Source organism: Lampetra fluviatilis, chromosome 14 (assembly GCF_964198595.1).
Source record: "Lampetra fluviatilis chromosome 14, kcLamFluv1.1, whole genome shotgun sequence".
Classification (NCBI taxonomy): Eukaryota; Metazoa; Chordata; class Hyperoartia; order Petromyzontiformes; family Petromyzontidae; genus Lampetra; species Lampetra fluviatilis.
This window is the reverse complement of record NC_136288.1, coordinates 9534280-9558104: the sequence shown is the minus strand read 5'-3', so window position 1 is coordinate 9558104 and position 23825 is coordinate 9534280. Positions and strand designations below refer to the sequence as shown.

The 23825-nt window shown below is 47.6% G+C and overlaps 2 protein-coding genes across 4 annotated transcripts in view; one reads left to right on the top strand and one right to left on the bottom strand.

Annotated features, from left to right (window-relative positions):
- The window catches only part of LOC144935854 (syntaphilin-like), a 29597-nt gene extending 17869 nt beyond the window's left edge, over positions 1 to 11728 (top strand). For both annotated transcript variants that reach the window (XM_078862675.1, XM_078862674.1), the window contains one exon: positions 1846 to 11728. In XM_078862675.1, the coding sequence (XP_078718801.1) occupies positions 1846 to 3454 (1609 nt within the window). In that variant the 3' untranslated portion in view covers positions 3455 to 11728. The remainder of the gene's footprint in view (positions 1 to 1845) is intronic.
- Positions 11729 to 13177: 1449 nt separating this feature from the next.
- LOC144935853 (otoferlin-like) overlaps positions 13178 to 23825 on the bottom strand; it is a 102132-nt gene continuing 91484 nt past the window's right edge. For both annotated transcript variants that reach the window (XM_078862671.1, XM_078862672.1), the window contains exons 41-47: positions 22475 to 22614; positions 21260 to 21348; positions 20871 to 20969; positions 19099 to 19340; positions 16684 to 16862; positions 16048 to 16148; positions 13178 to 15017 (exon numbers count right to left, since the gene is read on the bottom strand). In XM_078862671.1, the coding sequence (XP_078718797.1) occupies positions 14837 to 15017; positions 16048 to 16148; positions 16684 to 16862; positions 19099 to 19340; positions 20871 to 20969; positions 21260 to 21348; positions 22475 to 22614 (1031 nt within the window). In that variant the 3' untranslated portion in view covers positions 13178 to 14836. The remainder of the gene's footprint in view (positions 15018 to 16047; positions 16149 to 16683; positions 16863 to 19098; positions 19341 to 20870; positions 20970 to 21259; positions 21349 to 22474; positions 22615 to 23825) is intronic.

Here is a 23825-nt window from a genome sequence, read left to right as displayed (position 1 = left end):
CCAGAACGGCACACGAGGAGGTGGGTGGCCAGCACCACGCCCGACCGCCTTTGTCTCCCGAGTGGTGATGTTTACACACTGCACCAGATACTCATTTGAGGCTGAGTCGACCTAGGGGAGGCCCGGGACCAGTTCAAATAATCATCACTGGTGTTGGCCGTGAGCGGGAATCGAACTCGGGTCGCCGGGTTCATAGTACAGCGTGCTAACCACTACACTACCGCTCCCCACAGACACACATACAGACACACACACAGACACAAAACAACACAAATGTAATGGGTTCAACTGAGTCGCAGACGTACACTTGGAGGCAACACATTTATTCAGTTCCAACACACGGCGTAACTTCCCCTTAACAGAATAACAACCTATGGTGTTGACCACCAGGCTAACTACACTAGTTACTACGTAACTGGTGTAACCAGGCTAGCTACACCAGTCATGTAGTAACTAGTAACTAGTGTAGTTAGCCAGGTGGTGACCACCAGGCTAAGTACAATAGTTACCACGTGACTGGTGTAGCTAGCCAGGTGGTCACCACCAGGCTAGCTACACTAGTTACAACGTAACTGCTACTACGGACCGGGACCAACAGCTTCGGCCTGGGTCCACGTGTTGGAGACTCGTTGAACGGAGAACGTAGACGAAGGGTTTTTCGAGGATGAACAACAACCCTGGTCCCTCTCGGGACCCGGCTTATATTCTCTGCGGCGTGGCCGGCTCCACCCTTGGCGACGTCCACCTTCCAGAATCCTCGGGAAGGATCTGGGTCCCAGTTACGTGACCACCCCTAGCCCCCTCCTGGGGCCCCTTTGTAGACTTAACTGGTCACGTGTCCTCCCGGGTCAACCAGAGTCCCATGACCTCATCCTTCGGCCGGCACCCACACACAAGCGTGGTGCCATCTAGCGCTATCATTCAGCGCTCACCGGGCCCCTCTAGGGCCGGTCCTACACCCACACCCCTGTGGTATCTGCGATGTCGCTACACCGCACGCCATGCCTCTCTCGGGCAGGCACTGCACGCAACATGTTGACATCCAGCGATGTCACTACACAAAGATAATGATTCCCCCATATAGCCTTTAACAGACTGTTATGGCAAGTGCTGTTAGCGAGCGCTATTAAGGGCGCACGTCTGATTAGCACGGTTGGCTATGTACCGTGCGAAACAAGTTCAACAAATATACAAACATAAGTGAGGGGGTGGGTGGCCAGCACCATGTCCGACCGCCTTTGTATTCCTTGTGGTGATGTTTACACACTGCACCAGGTACTCATTTGAGGCTGAGTCGACCTAGGCGAGCCCCAGGACCGGTTTAGATAATTGTCACTGGTGTTGGCCGTGAGCGGGAATCGAACTTGGGTTGCTGGGTTGGTAATGCAGTGCGTTAGCCACTGCGCCACCGCTACCTAACCATTGCGCCACCGCTCCCGTAACACACACTAACACACACACACTGGGCTTGTGGAAGGCGTTGTGTGCGAGTGTGATGGTGGTGTCTGCGTTGCTGAGGTTTGGGTCTCTGCTATAATCGCTCTGTTTTTGAAAGTGGGTAAGAAGTTTTTAGGAGTAACAGATGGAAGACATCCAGACAAAAGCACAACGTGATTTTTATCAATTTCCAAGACGACAATTAAAAACTCCCATCTATCTCATTCTAGTGTGCTTCCAGCTGCTACTGAACGCTGCATCGCTGAACTGGAGGGCAGTGACTGCGTTAGTAGGAAAAACCCTTTGCAAGCAAAAATAAATAACTTACCTTAAAAATAATTAGGAGGGTATTTACATCGCATTAACTTATTTCAGGTGCGCTGTTGAAAACATTGTTTCCCCGCACAGGGAGAGTGAAGTGGAAGAGATGAGGCTGCGGATGCTGCGCATGCGGGAGGACTGGGTGGACGGGGAGTGCCACCGCATGGAGGCTCAGCACGCCCTCAAGGACGCCAAGCGGGAGATACGGCAGCTCAAGTCGCTGGTCGACCTCATGAAGAGCAGCCTCTCCGGCAAGGAGAGGAGCGTGCAGAAGTACTTCATCGACATCAACATTAACCAGAAGCGGCGGCTAGAGAGCATCTTCCACTGCATGGAGGTGGCGCAGAGCACGGCTGTCCACGGGGAAGCTCAGGCCGCCTCGTCGACGCCCTGCTCCCCCAAGAGGGCGCTGCCTCGGAGGTCCACATACACGAAGCTCTCGGACAGCGCGTGCGTGGGCGCGCCGTGCGGTGGCTGGCAGGCGGCAGGAGGGGTGGTTCTCGTGACGGACCGTGCCATGTGGACCGGGGACGACGACTACGACGACGTCGATGAGCGGCTCGCCGTCCTGGACACCGGCTCCACGGAGGGCTCGGACGACGTCGTTTTTGAAAGTTTGGTAAACTGCCGCGAACCGTTTGCCATTCCAGCGATAGCATTCGGCCCCGCCGCAAGTCCCCTTTCTGGGACGGTGGTCCGAGAGCGTCTGAGCAGTGCGGAGATGGTCATCTGTTTGGAGCGGGCAGTTCAAACGGACGAAGAAATTTACGAAACACCTGGGCCCCAAGATGTGACGTGGCACACAAACGGTGGTGCGTTCGGAGATGACGCCTCCCGCCGTTCATCGGCAGGACACGATTGCTACCACTTGGAAAGAAGGGGTGACATGAACACGGCAGAAAATAACAGCCTGGAGATGGGGCAGGTGTGCCAGCAACAGAAGTGGACAGCATCCGAAAGCATTAGTCGCTTGGCGGAATCTAAACTTGAGGCAGTCATACAGAAAATTGACGAAGTGTTCAAGCGTGAAAGCAAATCAAGGCATGCATCACAGTCGGACGCCATCGAGAAGACGCAAGAAACTAAAGAAATTAACTGCAATCATAACGATCGGGAATGTGAAGAAGCGCAGCCAGACAATGCGTGCCTCACGAGATCCCCCTTATCGGACGAGAAGCTGGCGTCTAACGACACTACCGAGGAGTTCACCGCCCCTTGCAGGTCCTACAGCAGGGGCACCATGGGCAGGAGCTGCAGCCTGAACAACATGGAGCGGTCCAGCCCCGAGCTGCGGCCCACGCGACCCGACCACGTGTGCCTGGATGTGAACGCGTACGCCAGCGCGCTGCCCTCGGACAGCCCCGACGGCGGAACGCTCGACTCCATGGAGGAGGACGACGCCGCCGCCGCCGGCGCCTCTTCCTCCGAACCGACGGCGGGCCGGGCCTACTGGAGTCGCCACCTCCTGCTGGACACGCTGGCCATCGCCGGGCCCATGCTGCCGGCCGTCGCCTGGCTCCTCGGCAGTAACCGCGGGCGCGGGATGCCCTTCTTCAACCTGCCGGGGCTACTGCGCGGCTGCTGCGTGCTGGCGCTCACCACGCTGCGCTCCGTGCCCCAGTCACTGCTGTCGCCCATCTGTCACTGCGCCCGCCCGAAGCCTCCCGATGTGGGCAACTTGGAGCAGCCGCTGTGAGTCGGGGGGCTTGCGCGGTGCGAGTGGTGGGCAGGCCATCGGCCGGTTGGTGTTCGTCTGCAGGCCATTGGGAGCTATGCAGCAGTACTTTGCCTAATCTTAGACCTCCGTAGGAGTCGAGTGAGAATGTGATATTAATGTAAATGCATTTTGTGTTATGATTTTTGTTAATCTTATTAAAAACACCTCCAGTTGACAATCTACTAAAATATTAATTAAAAAACAAGTCAAACCGTTGTTAAATGTAGCAAGGTTTAATAACCAGGGACGTGCGGTCAGGGGAGGCAGGGGAGGCAGAGCCTCACCTGCCATACTTCAATGAAAATAGCCGTTACGAAAAGTAAAAAAAAAAGAATAATAAAATAAATATTAAGATTTTTCCACTGATCTGTGTTATAAATGTAATTTCTGTACGATTCCAATCATTTTTATAGTCAAAATCGCCAAATTTGCAGAGTTCCGCTGCAAATACAGGAAGAGACAAGAGGTGAGGCAGCGACGAGCTCAGCCTCCTCTCTGATTGCGCAACCCCTCAGCAACTGGATGGAGCGCGGGCAATAAGCACGTGCCTGTTACTATCTCAGTATGTCACCAATGTAATGTTTGTAGACCCCTTCATTTCATGTCCTCGTCTTCCATACTCCAGGTAACTTATTTCACGTATGTGTATAAAGATATTTAGGCTCGCTGGTCTCGTCATGAAACTGCAATGAAAAAGCACCAGGGGAGGCAGCTATCACATCTGCCTCACTGAGGGGGACGTGTCTAACACGCCCCCCTCAGTGAGGCCACTCCCCCCTCAGTGTGTAAATCCGGCTCTGACACTAGCCAGTCCCTCTCCAGCCATTGACCTCACCGCACGTCACTGTTAATAACGTGGATAAAAGTTACAAGTTTGCATTTTATTATGCAGGACCTAAATTATACTGCTAGCAAGGTATACGACCTTGATTTCACTCGATGTCAAAAACTGCATTGGTCCATCTGGGTGCCTATGGATCACGAGCCGCTGGCTTAATCTACAGGTAAACTGCACGGTTTTGCTTTCTGAATATTTGTTCCCTCCTCAAAATGTGCAACAGCTTTTGTGTCAAACGCAGCAAACCTCATTGACGATGTGTTTTTGTAGCACATCTTCACTGCAGCAGGACCCTAATGTTGTTCATCTTCCGTGGTATGGGGTAACCATATCGTGAATCCTGTATTCCGCGGAAAATTAGTTTGCACCGCCGCCGTGTGCCGCGGGTCACGAGAGGAATCGGCCGCACGACTCCATTGATCCGCACTACAGGAAGGCCTTGCTTAGCGCGACCCCGTCGAACACCGATTCGTTATTGCTGCTCCTTGACCTTCCAATTTTTTTCCATAAAAAAATAAGTATCAAAACATAAAGCGCTTACGAGTGAGAGCACGCGGTTACGTACCCGCCAATGAAAGCGACGCAAGCTGGGCCAACCAAGACCCCCCACCCCCCATTGATTTGATTATTGCGATTCGTAGTCACGATTACATACAAAGAAAACCTATCTAATTTGATATTTTCCTCCCCCCCCCCCCCCCCCCAAAGTTGGTGAGGTGAGAACTCACGAGACCAGGACAGAGTCTCACAGGTTGCACCTAAAAGAAACCCCACCACAGGCATTTAGACTGAGGGCATCGTCGCTAAGATCACAGAAGTCCCGGAGATCTTCTCTGAGAATAATCGCGTTTGGCAGCGTGGCAGCAGCTCTCCCATCGCTGCCTTGCAGGTGGACAGTAGAATGTAGTCGTGAGTACAGTACATAAAACTTACGGATATTATAATACATTTGTATTTAAGACATTGTTTGCCATCTGTATTGTTATTATTAGCGCTGTCACCGATACCCCAATGAAGCGCTCATTGGTTGCTCGTACAAAAGAAATGACGCTGCTGTCGGGAACGCGTCCCCACACACACGATGTTATAACGACCCCTCTTAGCGCCGATTCGATTAGTGCTGCTCGCTTCTACAGGAAGGCATCTTAAGCGCCGGGCGCGGTCTGCATTTGCATTCGTAGATTATGAAGTTACCGTATTTTTTTTTTACCAGACCCAAATATGTGCCGTATCAGTCCATGTTAAATAATTTTATTTGCATGTTTTTACTTGATATCCCAGTGTAAAAATGCAAAAATCCATTTCTACTCAACACATCACAGCAGCACAGCTATTAAATGCTGATGGAAAAGAAAAAAAATGTTAAACAAAAATGCACTTCACGTTTGTCTCCCTTGAGCACCTTTTGTCCATCTGCATCCTCGTTTGTCAATCTGAATTTCCGCTCTTCCTCTTTGCAGCCGACTCCTTGCAGCTGCAGTTCCCTGCAGCTCTGTCTCTTTGCACCTCCACTTTTGCCATCATCTGCACACGTGTCACCTGCAGCTTCCTTGTATCCTCACGTTCCCCTATCATCAGACAAGAAGCGTTCTTATCGTATCATCTATTGCGTGCATGTCGAGAGTGCGCAGACTTCCACAATGTGAAATTAAAATTTATTCTAATTTTGATGACAGTAGTACAGTGTTGACGAAAAACTCCTGGAACAATTGAACCGCATCTCATCAGTACGTCTCATGATAACAATACATGACTGTAATGGCTTTGTTTAGTTTGTGTCTGTGCAGCTCACCTTGTGCCTCGATCTGCAGCTCTGCTATTCTCTCTGCAGCTCCGTTTGTTTTTCTGCAGCTCCGTTTGTGTATCTGCGGCTCCGTTTGCCTCTTTAACATTGCAATTTATTTCAGACGTAAGACCAGTTCATTACTTATTTGCAGCTCAGCCTCAATGATCAGGGTATAATCCGAACACGCTCTGAGCTCTGTACTGCAGTGATTGAACTACACACGTCTCTTGTGGGTTGATAGGTGGCACGATTTCAAATCTACTCATTTACCCGAGGCCACTTTTTTTGTGGGAACACGGTCGCGGCCAAAGAACCATCCACGTTTTTAGTTTTGCCATAACATCTTAAAAGGGGAAATTCATTGTTAAGTTCCAATCGAACGTAAATTTAATTCTTGAATAACATCACCGATTTTAGGGTCAAAAGCAGTAAGCTTATACCAAAAGAATCATATACAAAACGATCCCAGAAAGTCGGAACGAGTTTAGTATCAGGTTGTGTTGTTGGTGCAAAAACCCAACTTTCAAGTTCCTGGAGTACAAAATAAAATATAATATATAATAACCTGAAGGTTTTAAAACATAATGTATATGCGTCATATGTGATGTATCAAACATTTCAATCAATGCAGGTCTATGGAAATTATAAAATTCGAATTACGTAAAACTGGTGGATTTAAACACACGCGATTGTGCTGTTGCCTATCGGTGCGTTAGAGCAGGAAGTGCTTCTGCACATTCTGTCGCCGGGTAGCGCTGGAGTTGAAACGACCCCAGGTCGGTGGTTGTAACGCGAATCCTCTTAGGGCGAGCGGCAGCCGTTAGGTCCGCTGGGTTTCGCGTCACGCACGCTCCGACGTGGGGGAGAACAGGTGGACGGGCGGTCGGCCGGGCGAGCAGCACGCTCCGTGACGGCCTCGTCGTCGAACGTGCAGACGCTGCTGCGGGAGGGCACCACGGAATCCCTCCCCACCGAGGTTGCTTCAAAAAGGCCGTCCCGTGGGATTCAAATGCGCGTGAACCCCTGGGGCTGCTCGTGTGCGAATTGGAGCCGAACCCCTTTGCATTTACAAAGCGGCAGAGGTGTGGACTCGAGTCATGTGACTTGGACTCGAGTCAGACTCGAGTCATGAATTTGATGACTTGCGACTCGACTTGGACTTGCATAACAATGACTTTGTCCCACCTATGAGATGTGGACTCGAGTCATGTGACTTGGACTCGAGTCAGACTCGAGTCATGAATTTGATGACTTGCGACTCGACTTGGACTTGCATAACAATGACTTTGTCCCACCTCTGCAAAGCGGGGGGCAAGTGACAGATTGTTTCTGTTTTGATTTAAAGCTTTCGTGACTGCAGGGATTAATCTTCTTGGTTCTTTCGGTGTTTTATTTTATTTTCATTCTACGTGACTTTACCGAAAGAACCAAGAATATTGTTTCTGCTTTAATGTGAATATAAAAAATTACGTCTAAGTGGTCCTCGACAGGATTTATTGTCGAATTAAATTCCGAAAGTGTCATTTCCACGCCCACTGTCTTTCTAAGCTATGCAACGGTGTCCGTGTTTTGTGTCCTTGACAATTGTCCTGCCGTCGACGAACGTAAACACGGCCACGGGGCAACGTACTATGACATCCGCATGTCAGGGTATTCGCCGGCATCGATCAGTCTTCATTTTTCAGCTCTTCTTTTTCCATCCTTTAATTTGACGGAGTCTGCTTGCTTTGGCTGAGGCTGACGTTCGCTTGACATAAACGGTGACATAAATGGATGTTAGTGGCGATCGGGTGGGTATTTGTGGTGATGGAAAATAAGGGGGCACTAAAAGCAATCCGAGTGTGTTTGGAACTTGACCTGTAGCTCCTCTGTATAATCCATCCACACCTCGGCACACATCTTGCACTTAAAATGTAGTTGGGCAGTCCATGTCAGGAAGTGCAATTCCCCTAAGGTCTTGAAGACGGTCATTCCACATCGCTCGAATACCAATACTCAGGACACGGTCTGCACACACCGTTAATCTGGTGCCGTGCCTATGAGAGCACGTGGAGTGTGTAAATCTGCGAGAATTGTAAACCCGCAAGGCTGTGATGTGACCAGGAGATGGCAGTAAATCAAGCGGATTTATGAACCCATTTGTGCGGAGTGTCATCCCCTCGTACGTACCTGTGGGCTGTCTCCGGGTGCTCCGGTTTCCTCCCCCATTCAAAACACTCTAAAGAGGAATTGGCCAAACATCCCAATGCAGGATACTCCTGAAAAACATTATCCTGAGACTCTTGAGAATGGCGAATGTGTACATGTACAGCCCTTTGTCAATCCACTTCTTAATGCCACGTGGCTCATGCAGAGTCGTTTAACGATTCTTCACCACAATGATCTTGGTGGGTTTGTAGAAGATGGACAACGTAGATGCGGGACCATAACCGCCTGTTATGCATGCGTTGGAGGTCGCCCATCCAAGCACTATCCACGTTCAACCTCGCTTTTAGCTTCCGAGATTGAATGAGATCGGCAGCATTCCCGGTGATCACAGGTCTGGATAAATGTAACATTGCAGCAGAATTCCAATAATCCGCATTGACACGGGGGGGGGGGGGGGGTAACCGCATCGCGGGTCTGATAGTGCACGAAGCACTGCCGGAGTTCTATAATCCAAGAAAAAAGTATTCGTGCCAACACGGTGTGTCGCGGATTAGGGGAAACAATTGCCGCGCGTCCCTATTAATCCACAAGTAAATAGCGGATTACAAGGCTGGTGGTGGTGAGCTGGTGGTGGTGAGATGGTGGGCTGTGGTGGTGAGCTGCGTGGTGGTGAGCTGCGTCGTGGTGAGCTGGTGGTGGTGAGCTGGTGGTGGTGAGCTGTGGTGGTGGTGAGCTGTGCTTGCAGGAGCAGTGGTGAACAAACCGCACCATGAGACAGACACCGTGCAAGGAGACAGATCCAAAGTGAACGCTGCCTCTCACGAAACGGGTGTTTGGCAAATGCCAACAGTTACCAATATCTCTGCCAAACATGTTAAATTAAGGGCAAGTTTATTACTGCGCAGGTCGATAACTTCACTCATGCTGCTTGTTGGAGGTGTTTCAATAACTTTAACGTGATGAGAGGTTCAGTTTTAACGTCTTCTGTGGGTTAGAAAAATGCAGGATTTGCTCTTTTAGAGATGTAAGGTTATTGTGCATAGCACTGTTACTTTAAAGTGGATCTGTGGCAGGCAATCGGTATTCGTTGGTGTAAAGTCACAACTTCCTTTTCGTACCTGAAGAAGTGGAGCTTTCACGCTACATCTTGGTTTTACAAAACAAGGGTTTACTCTTTCATGAACACACGACGAATCATTAAATGCACATATAAATACAACGTAAATATATTTCGCTGTTTATTCACACAAGTTCCTTGTTTTGCTAGAAATCCAAGTTGGAATGGTGGTTGTATATAGTGTACTGAGTTTGACTCGTTTCGTGTAGTGACCTCTAAGTCTCGTCCCACGGTGGTGGTGTTGTTGTGAAGATGAACGCTGTAGCCCGTGGCAACGTTCCATGTGTCGCCGTGTCGCTTAGCCTTGCCGCCAGTGTCGCCGCGTACAAAGCTAAAGTGTCGATGTCCTTGTTTGTGCCTCTGTGTAAGTATTTCTATGGTTATTTCCATAACACACACACTGTACATCGAGATCTGTTTCTAAAAGGCAACCAAATACGGATTGCACAAATTACCCATTGACGTGTCCATCTTCGCAACTGCAAAGCGTTAGCATCCTAAATTAAAAGAAGGCAATGTTAGCAGTTGCATCCCGTGATGAGACAGAAATATTGTGTCTGCAAAAAAACAACCGAAATATGATCTTGCTCTTTGAACCCAAATTGGTCCACAGGCCATTAATATTGTCCGAACAAATTCTGTAGAAAAAATATTCTGATGTTTGGTGGAAAGGGGGTTAACCTGGCGATTGCCTTCGTGTGTCTACGGACTGTTCCGCGACTCTTCACGCTTGCATTGAGATTATTTAGGTGCCATAAATGTCCAAATGATGGCCCACTTTTTTGAGATGTCATTTGTGACCAGGTCGCTTATGAAAAAGAAATCAATCCCTCAGTGGGCTTTGTCTGGTAGGATGGGGATAGTTTCGTTTCATTTGTATGTTTTTGGGTGATTTGTTTACCTTTCTTGTACTTTGCACTACTTCATGTTTTGTATTATTTGTTGTAACGTTCTTACCTGCCCCGACTGGAAATTTGTGATAAAGAGTTTTATAGCTCATCGGATTCCTCCAGTATAAATAAATACAGGTAGTCCGTGACTTACGATGGTCCGACTTACGATATTTCGATCTTACGATGGGGTCGTCGTAACGCATCTCCATCGTAAGTCGGGGACTACCTGTATTCTGATTCTGGTGACGGGGCAGGATTTTAAAAAAATGTATTTCCCAGTTAAGGCCCACTGTGCCTCATAGCTCTTTTTCAGAAGCGACCTGGCCACAAATGATAGCTCAACGAAGTGGCTTATCATGTGGAAATTTATAGCAGCAGCCAAATACTCTTAACGCACGTTAATTCTAAATGTGGAGGGAAAAACCGGAGGACCCGGAGAAAAATCCACTCGAACACAGGGAGATAGACATGCAATCTCCAAATATACGGGCGTCAGGGTCGGGATCGAACCCACGACGGGTACGAACCCACGACGACCTTCTGCATACCAGGCGAGGGAGTTCACATCTCCTAGCCACCGTTGTGCTGCGCTGCGGGATAATCCTGTTCACAAACGTGTCCGATGCGAACCGCAAACAGCAATGGCCATGCACGTCTCGGTTATAAATAAATAGGCATGCCTCCTAGCTCTGTCTGCCCAATGTGTCGCTTGCACCAGTATCGAGTTTCCTGTACGCCACTTATGAAATGTACGATCACCTCACCAACCTGTAGCATTTCAAAGAGATCAATCGCATGTTTGGTATGACGTTGTCCATCGATAGGCAAGCGGCTGTGAGTGGCAACAAGCCAACGTAATAATCCCAGCATGCACCTATCTACAGCTTACCTCATTAATGGTGACATGATCGGTGCAAACTTTGTCATAGATTAAATACATGTCAACTGTCGTTACATATATTGATGCTCACTGCGATGGAACAAAAACAGAAATGTACGATGTTTTTGGCACTAAAGAGTTGAGATTTTTCGGATAAGGTGACCGTTTAATTATTTCGCTTAAATCAAGAACTGTTTCAAAGTAAAAAAAGTGGAATTAACTTGTTAAATTGTATGGTGCTGGTGTACCTACAGGTGTAGTTGTTGTGCGTTTCAATCTTCATGCAATTCATTAGCTGTGTGTGGATGTACTCAAGTCTTGTCACGATGTCTAATTGGTGAGGTCTGTATATATTGAGTACATAGCATAATTGTAATTGAGGCTGAGCATTGTGCAATATTCTGGCTTATGTAAATACTGTATTTATGGTGGGTAAGTCCAAATACGGTATACTAAATAGCCTTATGCGTGTCGTGCTGTAAGCTATCTGTACTATTACCTGTGATGAGCACGTCGTGCCATGGTGTTGTGACTCATGTCGGTGTGTGCTGTGTGTAACTGCATGGACGACAATAAAGCAGTTTTACCGTGCGTTCTGGTCTTGGGCTTTTCATGGTGACGACGGCAGCGATGCTGAATGGGCACCACTCAACATGGACCGTGGTGCGCGCTTCATGAACGGGCCGCTGTGGCTGGCTGCGAGTTAGCTGATGCTCGGGAACAGTCGTTCATCTCGGCTGAAACTATATATGATGATGGTGGTGGTGGTGGTAACTTCTGACCAGCGAAGGGGCCACCATCGTCTCCTCCTCTCGCTAGAAACCGACTGCGCCTCGCGCCATTTTGGTTCAGTGTGGACGAACGGAACCACGGAGCGCGGCGTACGAGCCGGAGAGTGGCCTTGCAGAGTCAAAGTTCTAACTCTGCGAGAATTAACATCATCCACACGGAGACGCAACTTAATACGTAATAAAGGTTTTCATTTTGTTGTCGGGTTAGATCGCGTTAATATAAATGTGTCGTTAAACCTGCCACCACCCAACACAGCCAATTAGGAAGGTTCGTCACGTAAACAAAATGTGCTAATTAGTGACTTCAGCGCACCACTGTTGGAGAGTTAAAGCACAACATTTACAATTTGAGTGACGATGTTTCGCTGCTGATTACAGCCAGCTTCAGGCGATTTGACCAAAAAACCTTCATTATTGATAATATCGGTCGCGAAAGCCTACATATGCAAGTTCATGTTTATTGGGTTTCGGGTCGAGTAGCAGGGATGGTGGCGGTGTTGAAGTGGGTAGCAGGTCCGGGTCAGGTAGTCGTGGGGTGTGTCGGGTTGCCGATCGAAAATATAGATCTGTGCAGGATTCTAGTGTATGATGTCAATATGATTGGCTACTAACACATTTCTTGGCAGTGTATGATGTCACTGTGATTGGCTACCTACACTCTATAGGCAGTGTATGATGTCACTGTGATTTGCTACTTACACTCTATAGGCAGTGTATGATGTCACTGTGATTGGCTACCTACACTCTATAGGCAGTATATGATGTCACTGTGATTGGCTACTTACACTCTATAGGCAGTGTATGATGTCACTGTGATTGGCTACCTACACTCTATAGGCAGCGTATGATGTCACTCTGATTGGCTACCTACACTCTATACGCAGTGTATGATGTCACTGTGATTGCCACTGATGCCTTTACGGGCTGCAGTTGTGTAAGAATCGCTGCCTGATGAAGGCCACACTGGTGCCATGGGAGCAGCCACTGCTAAGTTGTGTTTGGGCTTGCGCAAGGCAAGTCCGAGTCTGGCAATTGCCACTTGTGTTTCTCTTAGAAGCCTGTTACATACACGCGCTTGCAGCCACACCTACACATTTTCAAATAGACTTCATTTAAATAAATGTGTCATAAGTTTGGCATTTAAAGAGGAAAACATGGAGCAACAGGCTCCTTTATATTTCCTGTCAGTAGAATGTTGACAACTGAATATGAACCAGATAAACGACACGCTTTCCACGTCACATTCCGAACTATGTCTTTATTATTTAAAGTATATAGTTAGGCAAACTACACAGACATGATGACGTTTCACAGCAATAAAACAACAGCAGGGACGATGTCTACGCCTCTCACGCACCTCACCTTGACACGATAACAAGGCGGTCATTTCCAGCAGATCACTACTTACAGCAAAACGTTCCAGCCAAATGACTTCCCTTTTTGTCGTTAACTTGGTGGTCCCCAAAGCACTTTGGACCGAGAGTCAGAACGTTTCCTCATGAATTGTTCTCACATCCCAATTAATTATAATAATTTTCCCACGTTTTCCCAAGGAACGCCTCGCCGAGCCTCAAGACTCTTGTTTCCAGGGGGGGGGGGGGTCCTTCCAAGTTGTTGCAGTGAGGCGCTATGTTTCACAAACACCGTCTGCAAGTAGTTTCACAGGATGCCAATGTGGCTCTCTACGTAATCCCAACGGAATGACTTGAAGGTAATTCTGCAGTGGGGATGTTTTTTTTTTAAACACAGTGTGTTTTTGTGAAGAAATGAAGATTACTTTCAATGAAATTACCACACTGCGGTGTGGGTGCACTGCAGAACGCCATTGTATTTTCGGGGCCAACAAAGCATAATTTAATAAAAACGCAGGTCCATATTGCTGATGGTGCACACAGCCCATAATGGGCCTTGGCTTTATAACTGCTTTTTGTGTGTTTCGTTCGTTGTCCTTCCCCCACACCTTCGATTAGCACAGTCGGCTATGTACGGTGCGAAAGACGTTCACAACATACATACGAAGGGGCCTCCTACTGGTGAGACCTCATTTCAGGCACACACGGATGCCGTTAGAGATGTGGTAGCACTTCATATCTCCCCCACCGCCTCCCAACCCTCACGACTGCCCCACTGGTCAGGCCACTAACGTCTGTGGCAGGGCCTCAATGCCTTACTTAATAGAGCACTTCCATAGCATTGCTATTTTAAATATTTAGCAAATTTCTAAAAGTTACACACTGTGAAATCATTAACTTGTGCTTTTAGGGTCCATATGATTGATATTTGCATATGGGTCAATTTTCCTGTGCAGGTCATGACGGCATTCTTTTTAACATGACACCGGTACCTGGCATGTTGCATTGGTTCAAACAGTTGCCACACCGATTGCCAAAGGAGCGCTCTAAGCCACAACAACATAAATCACACACGCGTGTCACAGAGCAAGATGCCTGTGCTTCAAAGGACCAATTCCTTAGCTACTCATTGACCATCCACATCCATTAAACCCTTTAGGCGACTCAACAGAAAACTTCACAGATAGAAGGCATTGCAATGGCTATGAATAATGACGAAAAAACCCCATCAATTAAATTGCAATCCATTACAAAGAGCTGTGACTTGTACATTGAAACTAACGTAAGTTTTCTACGATTAAAAGCTTTTATGTTTTGTCAAATAATTTATATCGATTATCTGAAATAATTTATCGTGATAAATAATATCCAAAGCCACACAAACGTGCATTTGACATCAACACAAGATAGGAACTAGCGTGTATGTGTGTGTGTATATATAAAATGAAGTGTGGGAAAAGGCACTCAGGAAATAAGTTTCCGATTTAAAAACAGCAACATTCACTTGCAAGCCACTTGCCTGATTTGCAAGGAAACTCACGCAGTGCAGATTTCTACTAAGCTCCCAGTAACTTTTTAACCATGTAGCCTGGCATGTTGTAGAGAAACAGAGCTAACATAGCCAGGAGGAGAAGTGCCAGCACGATTTTGACAATGAGCCACTTGTAGCGGTGACAGATTAGGTACTTGATCGATCTGAGAGGTGTGAGGAACCACATGAATGACGTATCTGGCCGGCTGTCCATGCAGGCGTTAAAAAAGGGAATAAAACATGGAACACATGAATCACACGGCATCACGGAGCCATTACAGCATACACACCAGAAATCGCGCACAATAAAATGCAATTGCAAAAGCACCAATGTGAAGCCATATCTGACTCTATTAAACACGATTATCAGAGTTGGCTAAATACGGTGCGAAATAATTTTGGCGAAAATGCATATACGATTGGCACATGCACAGCAAATAACAATACCGTGGTTTTATTCTGTTATCAGTTATTAGTGGATTGCACTATACCAGAATTTCCACGGATCGCACTCGACGGGAAAAGAGTGCTTCCATAATGATCTAGATTAATATATTGTGCACGTGACGTCATGTCCATGTGCACATTTTTACCTACGGATGTTTTCAGTCCCAGTTGCTACACTTTATACATGGGATTCACTTGAAGCAGCCCGACTGAGGCTACTGCAGGTTTCCTGAGCCCTAATGCTGTACAGTGAGTTGTTCATAGCCTTTGCCTGCTCCCCTGTGGAGGAGGAATACCAATTCACAGCACTCGCCACCCGACCATGAGATCGCAGCTGTATGGATAACGCTTTACAGCCTTCAGTTTCGGGGCACGTTTCAGTCATTTTAACCACGCTTTTGTAAAGTGCATCCTTGCCCAAGTCCTCTTGCCAAAAAGGATGTCGTTAAAGTCCTGATGCACATTTCAAAGCAGAATGTAAGTGATTCCAATCAAAATTATTTAACCGAAAAAAATAATCGACTGCACGGAATCTTCGGTGAATCCCAAACTTGGATAAAAACAAGGCAACGGTTGGCACGGCGCAAACTCGTCATCTCATCGTCGTCATAGCAGCAGCAGCAGCACGGCACAAGCCAGCGTGGCATGCCAAACCTAGGAGGTACAAAGCCCTAGATGACGTCCTGTACATTTATAGCAGTGTCATGTTCACTGATGCATCAGAATAGGGCGCTATCACACCGCTGATGTTCACAGGGAATGCGGAATGTGAGAGGTGGCGCTACTCACTTGGGTTTTTCCAGAGGGTCTGGCTCATTGCGGCCCAGTCCTGCTGGACTCTTCTCAGCCTCCTCTGAAGTCAGCAGATGAATCTCCGCCTCGACTTTTCCCTGTCAGGAGGAACAAAGCAGGCCCACATTTCTGCATCCGATACATCCTTGTTCTCCTACGTCGGTGCTCGTGATGTTGTTCTGCGGTGTGGTGACGATGCGTCGATTTATGTGGGGACTATCAGTAGCTCTGAAATTCACCATAATATTTTCAAGAGCACGCACAGTATTCGCTCGCTCTCATAGAGATAGAAAACAATTGAGGGGTACAAGGAACCACAGACAAGCAGGAGGCAAGCCATGTGATGATCTGGTGCCAACAACTGCCCAAGCTTTTGCGGTCCTCTATATATTAAGGTGTTTTATTGGCTAGTTAATGAGCATTACAAGCACCAATTTGTGTGCTGAAAGAGCAACGTTTTTTGGTTCGTATACGTTGTGTGTAATGGGTTTACGTGACCCACACAGCCATTGCAGGCGCAACCATTCACTGCGATGTTAAAAAAAGAAGAGGGGTGATTCTTGAATCGAACCCTGTTGCTGCATCGTGGCGATTCATTTAATCTCCAAGGCGGTGGATTGTCGTTCCTCGTACCGTAAGCTCCAGCTCGTCGTTCTCGTTGCGGGCGGCGAAGGGCCACCAGCCCTTGATCCTCTTCTGCTTGAAGATGGAGATCATGGGCACCGAGCCGTCTGTCTTGAGCATGTCCAGCGAGCACAGCTTGGAGGTCTTTGCTCCGCGCGGGAAGCGATTCAGGTCCAGCTCGATGGCACCTGCAGCCCTCCAAGAAACGCAGCGACCGTTACGCGAGCACCGCCGTTAAGGGGGCGATTACACAAACCGTGTAGACGTAGCAGAGGTCGCAAACGGGTTTTCATTCCTTACCCGTACCCGGCCGCACCAGGGTCGCAAACGGGTACCCGTACCCGGCCGGGTACGGGTAGCCGGGTATCGGGTAGGGTACGGGTATCGGGTACCCGGTTGCGACCTCTGAGACGTAGCGCTTTACCCAGCAAGGCTCGTAGAACTCGATACATTTTTCTGCAAAATCTGCTTTGGATGTTTGCCCATTTACCATTTTCCAGCACAGCGTTATGCCGCTTTACGTCGGGGATGCATTACTGAAAGGTGCGACGACGAATATCGAAACGACGTCAATCAAAGCGATGTACAGGGTAAGTGTTGGAGGCAAAGGGCGAGGTGACGGATACGAGAAAGGATGGACGATGCTGTCAGCGACGTAAGTGCGGGGTCGAGGCGACGCAAATCGGGTAGCGGTGGTAATAATAAAGTGACGACGTATTTGCGAAACGACATAACAGAGGGAGGCGTAAATCGGGGGTGTTACTGTGGTTTTATGGGCGACGATGAATCGGAGGGCACACGTGAGGGGAAGAGGCACCCAGACTCAACGGAGTGGTGAGCAACCGCCTTGTCATGGCTCCAACAACAACCACCGCCTTGCAGGATGGGTCTCTTCCACACACACTGCCTGTCTGTGATCCATCAACCTCACTTCTAAGTCAGTGAGCACAAGGTGTGCACCTCCACACATGAGCATAACACGATGTAACACGATTTTTGTTCCTAGGTAGTAGGTGTTATTTTCCAATTGCTTATGCCTCAAAAGTATAGAAACGGGGCTATTATTCCCCATAAACTTCGCTTTTGTGACCATGACTTTACGTGAAGGAATGACACAAATGCACACCACAATTTCTCATTGAAAAAAGGTACATTTCAAAATATCACTGTCGTGGTCACAAAAGCAAAGTATGTGGGGAATAATAGCCCCTTTTCTGTACTTTTGAGGCATAAGCAATTAGAAAATAACACTTACTATCCAGGAATATTTTTTTTGTTACACAGTGTATAATCAGTGCAAAGTGCTTCCCACTATTAGCTGTGGGTAAAACCTCATCCCACGGTGTTCCGCATCTCCCGAAGTGCGCAGAACGCACGACTGATTGCGCGGTTCTCAGTGAAAATCCAGGCAATTGGGCGGTCCTTGGTGACTTGCGCACCAACGCGATTCCACTGTCAATCTAAAGGCAGTGGGCTATGTCGCTGCTTCATCATCATCATTAATGGTGAACAAATCAAAAGCGTAATCAAATGTAATATTGTTAACGTAAAAATATGTACTACCTTAGTGTATTGCCAAAAAGATGTTGCTCACGCAAAAAAAGCACCTGTCATCATATTACCAGAAAATGGTGCATACGTATCACGATATATACAGACAGTAGCACATGAAAAAAATATATAATAGGTTTTACCCTTTCTGGCAATAAAACAAGTGTTAAGATGTTCAAATGCCATATAGATATATTTTGAAAGGAACCAAGTCTGCATTGACCTCACACTACTTGTGGTGAACATGCAAACACACATGCTCTGTTAATAGATGCATTGTCTTGGAAACTGATTGGCCTACACCAGAGACGGCCTTCTTGATGTCCTAATCTCACTGGTGTCAGACCAGAGAACGCCAAAAGGTGAACAGCACAAAGACGATGCACTATCAGGGCATCTATAGTCCCATGTTACAGTAGCACATGTACAAAATATGGTAGTGTGCAAGCCATTAACAAAATGCCAAACGTTAATTATGAAATGACAAAACGTGTGAAGATCACTTTTGTGGCTCAGCAGAAGAGCGAGCGGCTCGCAAGCGGAAGGTTGCGAGTTCCAATCCTGGTCCGGAGTCGATTCAACACATCCATCCCACTGAGGTCGATAAGATAAGATAAGTCAACAGCAATAGCCCTAAGAACAGACCCACCTCCGCCATAGGAATGTGGAATTTTCACCACTGGCTCAGGGCTGCTATAAATTTCCACCTGATAAGCCACTTCGTTGTATGTATGTTTGTATGTATGTAGCCAACCTTGCTAATCGGAGGTGCGAAGTTGTGATAGCCAGGCAGCTTCTGAAAAAGAGACCTAACAGCTCAGTGGGCCTTGCCTGGTAAAATCAAAGAATAAGCCAGAGCCGCCGGGCACTTACCCAGGAAGTCATCAGCGGAGAAGTGGTCGGCGTCCCAGACCTGCAGCGTGAGGCGTGCGGGGATCTTGTACTCAGTCTCGTCCCACGAGAACACCGACTCCTTCTTGGACATGACAATCTTCTCCTCCGCCACGAGGTAGTCGAAGGGGAAGACGAAGCGCCAGTTGAAGTTGCCCTCGCCCGTCACCGAGTTGTAGTGCACGTCCGTGTCCTGCTTGTCCTCCTGCTGCCCCTTGAGCCAGCTGCAGGCACGCGGCGGTGGGGCGGTGGAGGGGTGGGGGGGCAACCGCACGGAGACTCGAGAACCGGCCACTGCTGCACAACTGCCTCCTCCATGCTTCTGCAGGTCATGGGGGTCATTTGATCTCACGTTCAACAGCCATGCATGCATATTTACGTGGTTTCGTTTTTAAGGCACCGGTTGTTTTTTTCATGACTACCATGGGTCAACTAGTGGGTAAACTAGTGGGTCAACTTTGTACAGCCTTGGGTTTCTTGTGCTGCAGATTTGCTACCAATGCAGGTACGGACAGTGCCAAGCCATCGGAGGACACTCTGGAAATTATCTCTGTGCTGCGTCTTGGGACGACAGTAACACCTCCATATGCGTATATTCGATAAACAAAGTTTTGCTGTCACAAACTTTGGATGCATTACCATTATTTTACACAGAAAGCTAAAAATAAAGTGAAATCATAAATAAATGCACTGAAATTTTGCCATGTACGGCACTATGGAGTTTGGTGGGCAATGCAACCTTATAACTGCACCAAAGACGACACTGGTGAGTGAATATATTTTACAGTACACTATATTTTATTTCTTCTTGGTTCTTCCGGTAAAGTCACGTAGAAGGGAAATAATAAAATACAATTCTCACGACGTTTCGGCCACAACGCAAGCAGCCGTCCTCAGGTGAAGAACAGGGCTGTCGGAAAGACAGTGTCTGAATAGTTCATTCAGAACGTAAATTGAAAGTACTTAGATCGAAGTGAATCTAAACAGAAGATACATTATTCAGTAACCTATTGCGCATCTATACTGCATAATCATCGGTGTGAAAAGTAAGTGTGCATTATTAATATCTTAAGATATATTACCTTGTGTATTATACTATATGTATTATTCGTTGTTTATCATATAATTTTTTTTACACTTGTATAAAAATTGTTACCATAAATATGACATGTGGGGGAATAAATAATAATAGAAATGAGAGAGACAATAGCCAGTCAGGGTATCAATAAGTTGAGTACGTAAAGCGGGAGGGTGTAAATCTGGGTGTTACTGTACGTGCCCTCTGCTTCACAGTGTACATTAAAGATCCCCAAGGGTAGGCATTGTGTGCTGGCGTCGGGGTTTAAATGATCTACAAATTCCAAAATCACTAGCAAAGTACTGAATTGGGATTGTACAAAGCAAATGAATACTGGCAGAATAATGCCCCAGGCCACTCTTGGAAATGATACTCATCCAGCTCTCTTGAATTCTCACCTGGTTAAGGAAAATGGACTTGAAATCTGAAACATCGTGGGGAGGATTTCACCCAGGAGCGTACAGACAAAGCACTGGGCGTTATTATTCTCATAGCATATGCTGGTCTGTAAGCCACCAACGTGTTGGTAGTACCACGTAGGATGGCAGAACTTTTGTAAGGAGGCAGCAGAGGGAATGGCGTTTTTACTCTGCTGTGGCATTCCGTGGCAGTCGGTGGGGGCACCAGAAGAAAAATGTGCATCTCAATGGCGCTCTTCGCGAGACCTTCATCTCACCTTCGAACAAAGATATCGGATGACTTTTCGCCCGTCAGCAACGAGTCGTCTTCCAGAATGACGTCATCGGTATTCCAAATGATGACGCGCATCTCCAGGCTAAACACAAAACGAGACGTGGGAAAGTCAACGGCCAAAAAGTCTGCTACAAGAAAAAAGCAGGCGCATGAGTTACCCCCATCGTATTAAATTGATTTCAATGTATACAACACTCTACTTTATCAACGTACGCTAATCTACGTTGCTGTTTAATCGCTAAAACAACCAATTCGGCAGAATGTGGCAATGAGACAGTGGCTACATTGGAATGATGAACCCTAAGTGTTTTTTTTATTTGATCCGAGCATCCAGAAGGAGCGAGGCGGAGGGCTGCAGCCGGGTGGCGGTACCTCTTGGGCTTGCGGGGCGCAATGTCGATGGGAGGGCCCGGCCGCGGCACGTCGGCGGGAAACATGTCCACCCACATCTCGATACGACCCTGGAAGCACAAACCCCATGCCATGGCCAGCACAATCAGCGCAGCCGCTAGGGCCCTACAACGCACTTACCCGACGGTGGTGGTGGTGGTGGCACGCCTGTCAGAGACGATCTAAAATTATTGCTTCAACACAGCTTTACCCATTTTAACACACTGATGAATGCAAACTTTATAAAAAATATCATTGCAAATGTTTCATTGGCAGCAAACTATGAAGATATTTTTCAGAAGCGACCTGGCTGCAAATGATAGCCCAATGAAGTGGCTTATCACGTGGAAATTTCTATCAGCCAAATACTCTAAACGCGTGATGTTGATTCTAAATGTGGAGAGAAAAACCGGAGGGCCCGGAGAAAAATCCACGCAACCACGGGAAGAACATGCACACTCTAAATATACAGATGTCAGGGTCGGGATCGAATCCACAACCTCCTGTATACCAGGCGAGGTAGTTAACATCTCATCACCGCGGCGCCCTTTGTCCATTCATATGGATCCGATCAACCTGGAGCTTGTGGCTCATTCACATCCCAGATGATGTCGCTGTAGTATATTAACAGTGTGCATTCCGCAAGATTATGCAATATTTGAGATGAACATATCACTGGTATGGTGAAGTCAGAGGCTCCTCACCAACAAGCTGTGACAGTAATTAGATAAATACTCTTTGGTTCTTTTGGTAAAGTCACGTTGGTACAAGAAAGAACCAAACAGTATGGATTCCTGCAGTCACGAAAGCTTCAAATCACTTTAATTAGATAAACTCAAGCTTTGACAAACATCGGAGGACAAAGAGGTGGCCACGGACACAAGTGCGTCTCATTTTGTTGTGCATGCAGATATGTTCATGGTACCCAGTCATGAAATTAATAAAAAAAAAAAACAACTTTTGTAGACTTTGTCATTTAATCACTGGCTCCTCGCGCTGCGTTCTTCACTGGACCATGGACACGGCGAGTCTTACTTTCTCTCGGAGGAATCTCATCCCAGGCCAGGTGTGTCGGTCACAGGACATGAAACCAGCTCATACACATGTGCTTGGCCTATTATTGACGGCTTGGGGAAGGCCTTCATCCGGACGGCGGATTGATCGCGGCGGCTGGTGACAATGACGGGGCCTCGTCACCTGCTCGATGCCGGGCTTCTCTGGGTGCAGCAGAGGCCTTGTCTCGATGTGCTCGGGAATCAGCTTGCAGGCACCGGGGATCTCTTCCCAGTGGTGCAGTACCGTCAGCGCCATGTGCTCATCCGTTGGCTTCTTCTGACCTGCAGAGGCAGCAGTCAACGCATTCACCGCGGGACGAACACGAGCCCCCGACTGCACCACCCACAAATACCATGCCGGCTAAACAAGCAGGAGCGGAACATCGCTGAATATTGACCACTCAGGCTCTGTCCGTAGTCATAGACAGTGACATTTTACGGTTTTTGGTGAAAACACAACAGAACTCACTGCTTCTCCCATAATGCTTTTTCTGAATAGTCGCAATTCCCTATAAATGTGCTTAACATTGGTGAATTAGAAAAAAAACTGCCTTGATGACAGATCCGAATCAGTTCTGACATCAGCATATATGTGCGCTATTATTATCGGCACACCCCCAGATGCGGATCGTTTTGTGGGATTCCAATGGAAATCCACACATACCACAATGTGAATTGGGTCAAAAAACACGATCAAGATTTTAGTCCACCCTATTTCAGGAATTCTGCCATGAGTATAAACCCAATTTAGTGAGCACCTTTAACAGGTCATATAAGGCATCTGACTTATTGGCCTTGGCTACATCCTTCCACTGATCGGTGTGGCCGTAAGCAACCACCAACATCCATTCCTCACCTCCTGTTGATGTGGAGGTGAACTCACAGTAGCCTGGGACTTACAGCTTCCCACACCTCACTGCCACGCTCCAACACCCCCTTCATTCTTTTTTTCAGAAGAAGAGCCACTCCCTTTTGTTTGGCATTCTCCTGCCCCCAGGAGAATTCCAAAGAGGTGTTTACTACTCATGGTGACAGGAGCCAGAGCCAGTCCTCCGGACCTCCTGAATACTGCAGAGATCCAGGCGGTACCAGTCCAGCTACCGACAGAGGAGTGGCAGCCTCTCCTCCAAAGTGAGCATTCTAACATTCCAGGTGGCCACTTTCAGTGGCTTTTTGCCGTTGCGGGAGGAACCCCGAGGGTACAGGTTCAGTTTCCTGGCTTCGCCAAATGTGGTTTGGCCAGGAAATATCATAAGACGCCTGCCCCCCTGAGGCCTCCGGTATAAGCTTAGTTAGAAATTATTCACGAGATATCGTGATAATTGACATGCAGGTGGAGGGGTTACCAGCACCTCGCACCTGTCCAGAGCCCACACACAGAGATTCGAACACACACGCACAGACTGGAACATAAACACAGACTACAACACGCACACACAGACTGGAACATAAACACACAGACTAAAACACACACACACAGACTAGAACACACA